This window comes from Leptonychotes weddellii, chromosome 12 (genome assembly GCF_054177405.1).
Source record: "Leptonychotes weddellii isolate Sample4059 chromosome 12, ASM5417740v2, whole genome shotgun sequence".
Lineage (NCBI taxonomy): Eukaryota > Metazoa > Chordata > Mammalia > Carnivora > Phocidae > Leptonychotes > Leptonychotes weddellii.
The window spans coordinates 80,659,767-80,671,216 of NC_138380.1; the positions used below are offsets into that span (position 1 = coordinate 80,659,767).

Below are 11,450 nucleotides of genomic sequence, written 5' to 3' on the forward strand. Positions count from 1 at the left end.
AATATTCTCGAGTGCAATCATCTAGGCTTCATAAAGAATATACACTTTTTACCGTGTAATTCTTTCTTGCCCCCTTCCACCCTCCTGCATTTTTTGTTTGGCATAAGTGAACAACAAACCAGAATAGAATACACATTTTTAAAAGACCAATTTACTCATACTCTATTTAAAAGCAGCATACAACCACTTATAAATATAGCCTTTTAAAAAAGCATCCTTATATAAAACAGTTGGGGGGGGTTTGGAAATCCCTGCTATACATATGAAGCACGGTTTAAGCCCAATACAACTGACCAATCAAAATTAGTGAATGCACTGCATCTCTCTGCAGTGGGGAGAAGCGAGCGACAAGGTAGGCTGTCATTCTGCAAAAGCTGCCCAGAACAGGCTTTCCTCTGAAAAGCAGTGCCATTCCTTTTTAGAGAGACTGAATCTAATGTTGTCTCTGGAGACAAGAAGCCTTCAGTATGTTCAATTACTTCATTACGTTTTTCAGATGCTTATTGATTTCACAGTAGGAAGAGTGAGAGACTGCAGCAGCCTCTAAGCAGCACCACACGTTCCATACATTAGCAGTACTGCTGAGACAATGGCACAGTACAGACACATATTTTCATTAAGGTCTTTTCTGAAGAGATGTTTATGACCCTCTTCCCCCAGTCCTCTGCTAACAAGTGAACCAAATGAATCAATCAAAACTGGAAACGCTTCAGCTACATCAGGAATGTATCAAATCTTTAGCGGAGGTAAGATGTGTTCCCTTATTACAGTATAAGCTGCTTTTGAACTGGCATAGTGGGGTAAAATTACTTTGAAAAATTTCAACCTAATTTTAACAGTTTATTTGCTTAATTCTATTTATTGTTAAACATGTATTTTTTAGATCGATTTAAGACATGACATTTTCAATGTACTTTTTTTAGGGTGCAATGTTAAATACCAAAAATTTTCTTTGTTGATTCACTACGAAGACATCAGCTTTTAAGTCACTTCAGACCTACTAAAATATTCTTAATGTCATCAGTATAGTTTTTCTCAAGTGCTCAAAAAATGCTTATATTTCTTAAAAGGACCAGGTTTACTATTTAGCTATTATTTATTACTCAGTTTTAGGTTAAGTTCATTATTGGGCATGTTCATTGAAAATTATTTAATTTGCAGTTACATTTTGCATTACCTTTTACATTTCAACTACATTAACAACTCATCAGTGGAAATTTATAGCATCTAATTGTGGAATGTTTTAATCAGTTAATATTCAAACCATGTGCTAATAATTAAGCAAGCTACAATATTTCCCAGTAGGAAATAGTGTTAAATTTATCGTAAAGACAAGAGAGAACGACAGTATGTTTAGTGTATGCTAATTGCTCATAATCTCTGAAAACATAGGTTAGCTTCTAAACTGAGAGCAGAAATTAGTTTTAAAACTGCAGCTTTTCCTTCATGGTTATATTTATGTTACCTCTGTTACTAAATAACATAATATTTGCAATCTCTGTTAAGAAAAGAAAGTATTTACAGAATCCCTTAAATCTATGCATAAGTTGTGGCTCTACTAATACAGTTTACTTACTTTGATAATGAATACTGTGTATGGTGTTAAAGTCAACAAAACTAAAGTAACTTTGCATTCATTGGAAATTATTAGGAACCCTATTAACCATTTTTTTTCTTTTGCACAAGGGCCCACAGCAGCTAATTCAGTATTTACAACTGACAATATGAAGAATGCATCTGATCAAGCATCTCCTAGCTGCCTGAACCATAAACTGCAGGATATTCTTCTAACACATGAATTTAAGACATTAAGGAGTTAAAACCAGAAAATACAGGTCCACATTACTGCTGGGATATAACACATGGACAGTAATCATCCTAAGAAGATGCTATATAAAATAGACACAAAAAGAAAAACAATTTAACTGCAAAAGCCTGAAAACAAAATGGTGAGCATTTTTAAAGGGGGAGTTTACACTTTAACATACCAGGATTGTGGAGCTGTTTCCTGAAGAAACAATGAGGCACAGAATGCCAAAAAGAGAATGCCATACATTAGCAGCAAGCTAAATAAAGCTTTATCAATTATTTTCTGCACTAAATATTCAGATATTCGTAGCAGCTGATATTACTAAAGGATTTTTTCATCTAAGTTTTATGATTATGCATCCTCTTCTAATGAAAACAAATCAAATTAAATAGCAGATGGTTTTATCAAAAGAACATGGACTGGATTTATAATATAAAGCAAGTTATGTGATCAAGAAATCATTTCAAACTAACGAGGACTGCTATAGAAACAGATTTACATTTGTAACAAAAGGATGTCCAAATACATTTTAGAAGCTAGAAACCGTGTGTTTTCACATGTTCTGGAAAATAAAGAGAGACTATCATATATTCCCTCAAAGGGAAATATAATTCCTATCATTTGAGGAAGTTTCTCTTGGTTGTGACTTTTTAAGGCAAAACAAACACAAATATTTTGTACTGGTCTTTAGAAATTCATCAGCCAACTAAATCTCACAATTCATGCAGTTTGAAGTATTGGAGAGAAAATGAAAGAATTTCTACAAGACATGAAATAAAACACAGCTACTTCACTGTTGTCAGGTAAAAATTCATGTCAAAATCTGTCAATGACATCATGTATCAATTTGTGAAAAACTGCTATAGTGAGCCAAAAGGCCCATAAGGCAACACCAAACAGGTAGGTCAGAAGATGCATGCACCCCACCACACTGTTTAACATTTACAAAAGAAAACAATCTTGCTCTAGAGGAGATGCATTTTACTTAGTTACCCTCTAACTTGGCATTTCTGCTTTATCTAATTATAAATCTAACTGATGTGACAAAGACCTGATGTTTAATCTGTCAGTTCCGAAAATTTGGCACACTTAAAATTTTCCGTTTTTATAGGATTTCACTGTTAGCTAAGACTTTCACTTGAGTATATGCCTCTAGTAATACTTTATACCAAGCTCAAAAGGAATTAATAATATTATCTATGTTTCTGAAATATTGCCCCTAAAATAATATGGATAAATAAAATAGTATTCTGAAAGCTGTCAAAGGTTACATCAAGTTAAAGGTTAACATGAATTTTGGAAATTATTATAGCCTTTATAATTTATGTTTGATTATGATTTTGCAGTCAAAATGCTGTACTTGAAATGTGAAATACAGTTGGTTGTATGACTTTATATTTTAAGTGAATATACTCATTACTGACATATTAGCCCAGAAAATCAGACATTATTTTTATAAATTATTCTAACCCTCTATATATTATAGATTTACATGAATTGGCAAAAGAGCTTGTTTTTTTAATTTTCCTCAAAATTATACACACTGGGTGATTTATACAAAAGGTTTCACATGGAATGTGCAAACTTGAAAAGATTCCTCAGAAAATGGATTTCAGATACTCCTTTTCCAAAATTTCATATTTTACTTTAAAAATCCTGTTTAAACAAACAAAATCAACTGATATAGTCTTTTAAACCACTCCAAAAATGGTTATTTCTTAACATGATATTAAATTTCAATTTCCTTCTTCCACAATAAATGAGAGGGTGTGGTCACAAAATAAATCATTCATTGGAGTGATTAGTACTCTTTTACCAAGTTTTGTGGTGTTATACTTTAATATCCTTTTTCATCCAATTTTTATAACATAAGTTTGTCCATTATAAAGTTCGGTGAGCATTTTCACTACAAAATATGTAATATTTATCATTTCCCTACTTTCTATGGGAAATAGCTCCAAATATCCCCAAGCACACTGTAGACTCTTAAGTAAGAATTTCAACCAAGAACATGGACAAAATGGTTTTAAAGAACTAGTGCTCTGTGCCATTTATCATTTTAAATGAACACTTGTCCTGTTCATTTGAAATCTCAGGAGAATAATTACACCAACACTAATTATGCTAGAACATATTAAGATAGCATTTATTACCCACCTACACACAACAGTTTAAAATGAAATCTTAAAACACCAGGCTAAAATTAGTTTTGCATACTGGGTAGTTTTATTGTACAGAAATATACTGTATCTCAATAAGTTTGAAAAACCCAAATGAGGAAAATCTTTTTGAGATATTAAGTAATTTTGAACTATACAGGAGTATTCCCCATACATCTTCAAAGGGAGAATCCAATTTCCTGTTATATCAAAACAATGCAACCTTGATTCTCCTAATTCTACCTTTGCCATTATAGTTTAGAAACTTAAAAATTAAGCCAAGTACACAATAAAAATATTTTTTTTTACAAGAAACACATGTTTTACACGTCCTTTAAATTGCCAAATATCAAAAGAGTTTATTCTATTTCACTTTCTAGGGAAAACACGAACTGCTCCAAAAGAATGTGTTTTTCTCCCGTTCTGGAAATCAACATGCAGTCTGAATCTAACATTACAGTGCGAGATGACATCGATGACATCAACACCAATATGTACCAACCACTATCATACCCATTAAGCTTTCAAGTGTCTCTCACCGGATTTCTTATGTTAGAAATCGTGTTGGGACTTGGCAGCAACCTCACCGTATTGGTACTTTACTGCATGAAATCCAACTTAATCAACTCTGTCAGTAACATTATTACCATGAATCTTCATGTACTTGATGTAATAATTTGTGTGGGATGTATTCCTCTAACAATAGTTATCCTTCTGCTTTCACTGGAGAGTAACACTGCTCTCATCTGCTGTTTCCATGAGGCCTGTGTATCTTTTGCAAGTGTCTCAACAGCAATCAACGTTTTTGCTATCACTCTGGACAGATATGACATCTCTGTAAAACCTGCAAACCGAATTCTGACAATGGGCAGAGCTGTAATGCTAATGATATCCATTTGGATTTTTTCATTTTTCTCTTTCCTGATTCCCTTTATTGAAGTAAATTTTTTCAGTCTTCAAAGTGGAAATACATGGGAAAACAAGACACTTTTGTGTGTCAGTACAAATGAATACTACACTGAACTGGGAATGTATTATCACCTGCTAGTACAGATCCCAATATTCTTTTTCACTGTCATAGTAATGTTAATCACATACACCAAAATCCTTCAGGCTCTTAATATTCGAATCGGCACAAGATTTTCCACAGGGCAGAAGAAGAAAGCAAGAAAGAAAAAGACACTTTCTCTAACCACGCAGCATGAGACTACAGACCTGTCACAAAGCAGTGGTGGGAGAAATGTGGTCTTTGGCGTACGAACTTCAGTCTCAGTAATAATTGCCCTCCGGCGAGCTGTGAAACGACACCGTGAACGACGAGAAAGGCAAAAAAGAGTCTTCAGGATGTCTTTATTGATTATTTCTACATTTCTTCTCTGCTGGACACCAATTTCTGTTTTAAATACCACCATTTTATGTTTAGGCCCAAGTGACCTTTTAGTAAAATTAAGGTTGTGTTTTCTAGTCATGGCTTATGGAACAACTATATTTCACCCTTTATTATATGCATTTACTAGACAAAAATTTCAAAAGGTCTTGAAAAGTAAAATGAAAAAGCGAGTTGTTTCTATAGTGGAAGCTGATCCTCTGCCTAATAATGCTGTAATACACAATTCTTGGATCGATCCTAAAAGAAACAAAAAAATTACCTTTGAAGATAGTGAAATAAGAGAAAAATGTTTAGTACCTCAGGTTGTCACAGACTAGGGAAACATCTAAGTTTCATTAAGTCCACATTTAAATTGTAAAAAAATGAAATTACTGCCAAATATAAGAAAAAACATTTTAAGTATTGGTTATGTTGTAAATTTTCAATGTAAATGTCAAGATTAGATTAGGTCATATATATTCAATTTCTTCATTACAGTGTATTTGTTGCATGGCAGTTTGTTAAAGTAATATTGTGTATTTTGTCAATATTATGTCCATCAGAAGATATTCATGTAAGTCATATTTTCTAAATAATAAATACATAGCCTTAAAACAGTGTATAACTTCAAAATGTAACTCACACAGGTATCCTTTTCTTTTTTTTATGAAGTGTATTTGTTTCTAAGCCACAAACTATATTTGTATAAATGACAAGTGGAATAGCACTTTAATATAAGAGCAAAAATTATGGTCTCCAAACAAAATAATTCAGGATTTTCTATGTCACTACCTTATGTTTTCTGGTATAGTCTACCTGCTATAATATTTGATGCATCAAAAATAATGAACTATGTGTGAAACTTTATCCTTTTTTTTTTTTTTTTGAGTACAGAAAATTGTAGGATTTATCAGGATTTTAAAATTTAAGAACCAAGAAACAACCCTGTATATATACACTCTAAGATAGGGAAATTTTGAAATTCAAGTTTATTATGAAAAAGAGATTGATTTTTCTAAGATCAAGGGCACTATGCCTATAAATATACAAAATACACTGACAATAAAGGGAAGGAAGAAAACTAAAGCACCAGCCTCTTTCTTCCTTCCTCACTTTGCGTGAGTCTAAGCCAAATGCTCTGGATTAATATACTGGTAAAAACCAGTACATTAAAATAAACTAACTTCCTAACTTTATTCAAGTCAGCCTTTTTGTATAACAGAAGTCAACTATTAAAATCTGAATAAAGGAAAAAAAGACTTTCTATCACTGTAGAGAAGCTTCACAAAGCCAATGATTTCTAATTTTAGATACATAGCAACTTAAGAGTAATAAAATTTACACAAGGTTCCTATACTATCATAACTTCCAAATGTTTCAAAATAGAATAGTTCTATTTCCACTCTTAAAATCATTTAAGTGGCAATAAATCTTGTCAATTTTTTTACTCTACACCACTTAATCTAACTTTAATCTTTGTGTCTCCCATCTTCAATTCATGTTGGAAAACTAGAAAATTACTAATCCTAACTATAGATAACAGGTTTGGGAATCTCATATCAAACAAATGTTTTCCAACTGTTATAATCCAATAATCTATCAATGAGTGCTAATTATCACTGTATCAGAAAAAGAGCAATAAGTTACTTAAATAAGCAAATACAGTTCTTGCTACCTTATAATTGATTGTACAACTTTTTATTCTATTTTTTTAATACTGTATCCATTAAATCAAGTAGCAACTCATCTTTAAATAAAACTTTATGTCAAGGAATTCGATAATATATCACTTTTGTGTAAATAAGTGAGGTTGAGATTGACCCAGTCTAGTTTACTGAATACATTAATCCTTGAGGGAAATGAGCACCATGCAATAGCTTGAATTCACTGAGGTTCCTGGGATATTTAACAGTGATTTATTTCTGATAATGTTAACATGTCAAATCTTGGCAAAGGAACAGTATCCTTCTGTCTTGTTTTCTACTTTTATGGAATTAAAGAAATGCTTCAATTTGACAAAATGTAGCATAAGAAAGTAAGACATTTTTCAGAACCCTGTAGAGAAATTAAGACTTCGTAGGTAAGGGTATTAAACATTTTTTCATTCAATAAACATATTTGGCACGGAATATCTAATATATCCATTAAAAATTTTTTAAACTAATTTTATACTTAAACTTCCAAGCATAAATTATAATTGTATTTAGTTTTATAATCTTCATAAAAATTAGACTATTTTTAGAATTTTCATATTAAGAGAAGCCCTCTGTGTCTTAAATATTTTTAATCTTCAAATCTATAAGCATGCCAAAGAACTCGGTTAAAAAACATTTTTAAATATATTTGCCTAAACTGCTTTCATGCCCTCTTGTTCTCTGTAATAAGAAATCTAACAAAATAATAAATGGCAAATATTATAATGTTGCCTTCTAAACTGTTATTATTTCTACACTTGACTCTGGAACAGACAATTAACAAGCATTTTTGCCCTCCTGTAATGAACTTTCAGGTACTCAAAATTACACCCACTGATTTACAACAAAGAAAATTCATACCTACCGAACAACTTCTAACAGCTTTTTAATGTTAAAAAGTATGTAATATGTAAACCAAAATAATACTTATATTAAAGATTCAGCTTTTGAAAACAAGTCACAAATATGCTTACAATTACTGACCTCAGCTTAAATGAGAGAATGAGAGAATGAGAAGCTTAGACAACTTTTTTTTAAGTGTTTGTTCTATGAAAAGGTGAAGTATTTTTATTTTCCTCATGATGGGCTTCACCAATATGTGTATGTCTTTCACTGTATTTCTAATAATTTCATGGGAAAAAATATTAATGTTAATTTTTCATGTTAGAATGAAAATTGTAAATGCAAAAGCAAAAGAGGTAACAGTAAACTCAATATGGGATCCTTCTTAAAATGAAATTTTTTCCCACCCATATGCTACAAATCACAGACACAGGCATCAATTTATATACAGTTAACGGGGTTAGTTCTTCAAAACCACAGAAGTAAGAACTATTATTTTAAAAACTAACCAAATATGAGCTCAATAAGATATGGAACGCTCATTGCTTGCTAATTCCAAGAGGTCATTAGTCTGCCAATTAGTCCCAACAGATGTTCAAAGCTATTATGAAAATTTAAGAATTTACAATTATGCTTTTAAAAAATGCCATCCGTAATATTTCTGTACTTCTCACCATGGTAAGTCAATTTTTAGGTACATGGCCTATTTGTCTATTTTTTAATCCCCCAAATAAAATGATAGCAAAATCTAAGTTCTCTGGGCATTAAAAATCAAACTCCTCATTTACTGAGATTAGATTGAAACGTGAAAACCAGAAGATAAGAAAACAGGTGCTTAGTCAGGCTTTAGTCAACACAGTAATTTGAAGACTACTTTCCAAAGTCAATAAAACATTTAGTTTTATTACATCTTGATTGTACATTTAAGTAAGCTTTGTAATTCAGTTAATATTTGAATCCTTACAATGTAGAAGGCATTATGGCAGATACGCATATTCATATGGAATAAAGTCATTACCCTGGAAACTTAACCTAGAATCAAGGTAGTTAAAAGTCTGGCAATACCTACAAAAAGGCAGAATGCAGTAAATGCTATTAAAAAAAAAAAGCAACCTTCTTAATAAACTTAAGAAGAAAGGAATTATGTTGGATTTAAGAACAATATAAATAAAAGCACTGTTGAGGAAAGCTACTGAAGCAGATCTGGAAATGGTGAATTGTTCTCTTTAGAAGAAAAGTAATACAATAGTGAGAAGTTGATCTGCTAAGTTAAAGTGGGGCCAAAAACAGAAAGAAGGCTTTAAATACCAGCAGAGATATCTGAGCAGGGGAATAAGACAATGGTAAATGAGTTACAAATCAATCAATCAATCTCAGGAAACCGAGAAACCAAATTGTTGGCTGGGTAAGACACAGAAGACGGGAAGCCACGGCGATCACCCAGACAGGTAATGAAAGGCCCGGCAAACAGTGCTGGCCGTAGCTGTGCAGAGGAGCGTACACGTGTGACAGGCAACGTGAAGGCAGAATCAATAGGGTATGTCAACTGACTAAAAAGACAACTCGTATAGGAAACTGAAGAATTAAAAATGATGGCAAAAAAAAAAAAAAAACCCGTAAAAAACGATTATCCTCAATGATCTAAGAACTTTTAAATTGTTTTGCATAAAGTACATGGATAACAAGGACATAACCAGAAAGAATTTCTAGCAAAGCAAAAAATTCAATTAAGTGAAATAAATGACCTTATTCAAGAATGTTCTAGTTATTACAAACTATTCAAAATGAAAAATTCAAACTGATGTTTTAAAATATCTGTATTTTGCATATTGGTTTATTCAGTTTTTCCACTAAACACATATTTTCTTCTTCAGTAATTTTTTAATTACAAAAAGTTATACACAATGGAAAAATGCCAAGGTATATAAAGTAAAAAATATAAATATCATCCTTTGCTCCTAATAATTATGAATATCTATCCAACTCATCATATACATGTCTCCTTCATTTTTTATTAATGGCTGCATAAAAATAATTTTTAAAAATTAAAAAACATATAGCAATATTTCTAAAAAATGACAATGATAAAATATCAAATACTTAAACTGTTTTCTATTATAATCAAATAATTTGAAGCTACATTTCAAGACCATCTTGAAAAAGGTAAGAAAGGTAACTTGTCAAATTGTAAGACAGGTTATTTTTCTAAACGGGGAGAAGAAGCAAGGAAAAAGACATAATGTATTTTTTTTCTTCCTTTTCACTAAATAAGATGAGAAAGAAAAAAAACTAAAGAAAACTTTTGGAGCTTATTTTCTTTACATCTCAGAAAAGGACACTTGTATGTACTCCTTGTGAATGTAAGCAATCTCCCTATGGGACAGCAGTGAACTCAAGAAAGCTAAACATGAGATGACTAATAATAAATGTTAGGGGAAAAGGGAGCTCGGGCCATATTATAAAAGAGGAAAAAAAGGAGATAATTAAACCTAGACAAGGTAGGAAAAAGATCTAAAATACTCAGAGATGCTCAGCTCTTAGAGAAGTAAAATGTGAATATAGAATTGTGGGTTAGAGTTCACAGAAGAAAACTACCTTGAAGATTTTTTCTAAAAAGCATTCAAAAAGATGAAAAAGCAATTTTTTTTAAAGAAACCCCAGTTAATAAACTGGGCAGATTAGTAATATAATAACATTTTTCACGATACAAAGTAGAATACAAATTAGGATGTTACAACAACTCACAAACGTTTGGAACAGAGGGGTATTGAGATGGAGAAGTAAATGGAAAACTGGGCTCATCTTAATATGAAAACTTTCACCTTTTAAAGAATATTCCATTTTTGCAGGAGAGAAAGAGCTGAGCAAACTTAAACAATATTTCTCCCCTTGCTCATGATAAAATAATGCGTGAAAATAATTCTAAGTATCTCTACCCTTCTATTCACACATTTTTTTAACAGACCTCTATAAGCTGTATCCATGGCTTTCAAGCATGACAGCTTTGTACTTCCACCAGCAAGTGGTAAAAAGTGCTGTCATTCCTGTCACTGCCACCAATATCAACTCCTACCACTATCAAACCCTGAAGCATCAAGTAAGATAAAGGAGGAGAGAGCTGAGTCTATCTGGGATTGAGGTCAGTTTCCTCACCCTGCTTCCATGAAAGCAGTATGTCATATATTTCTGAGAGGCATTAAGCAAGGCAGACTACAAAGCACATCCACCAATTTTTCAAGGCAGAAAGTAAAAGGAGCAGGAGAATCTTAATTAATCTTATTATTAAGATCATAGATAACTGCTTTCCACTCAGACAGCTATGGACATACAATACTAATAATAGATGCAAAATGAAAATTTTTTAATTTAACATAAATTTTTAAAAATGTTAATGCTAACAAATGAGAGTTCCGACCACATTAGACACAGACTAGAAGAGTGAAAAAAACATAGGAGATTGACACATATATATATACATATATATATAGCACATCCATTAATATTATACACAATCCCACCTGTCATATACTGCATACTGTGTATATATTATATATTGTTTATCTACCCAAAGATAT

At 31.8% G+C, this 11,450-nt stretch overlaps 1 protein-coding gene across 2 annotated transcripts; it reads left to right on the forward strand.

Annotated features, from left to right (window-relative positions):
* Window positions 1-321: 321 nt before the first annotated feature.
* On the forward strand, window positions 322-7,514 carry GPR22 (G protein-coupled receptor 22). 2 transcript variants are annotated; one of them, XM_006746017.3, is made up of 3 exons: window positions 322-746; window positions 1,687-2,710; window positions 4,350-7,514. In XM_006746017.3, exon 3 carries the CDS (start codon window positions 4,375-4,377, stop codon window positions 5,674-5,676), a length of 1,302 nt encoding a protein of 433 aa, XP_006746080.1. In that variant the 5' UTR covers window positions 322-746; window positions 1,687-2,710; window positions 4,350-4,374; the 3' UTR covers window positions 5,677-7,514. The 2 variants fall into 2 exon arrangements, with proteins under 2 accessions (XP_006746080.1, XP_006746079.1); XM_006746016.3 differs by having other exon boundaries at window positions 1,687-2,613.
* The last annotated feature ends 3,936 nt before the right edge of the window (window positions 7,515-11,450 follow it).

What these genes read in the sequence shown, in the direction of transcription:
- GPR22 (XM_006746017.3), top strand. Translation starts at nt 4,375, where the DNA reads ATGTGTTTTTCTCCCGTTCTGGAAATCAACATGCAGTCTGAATCTAAC.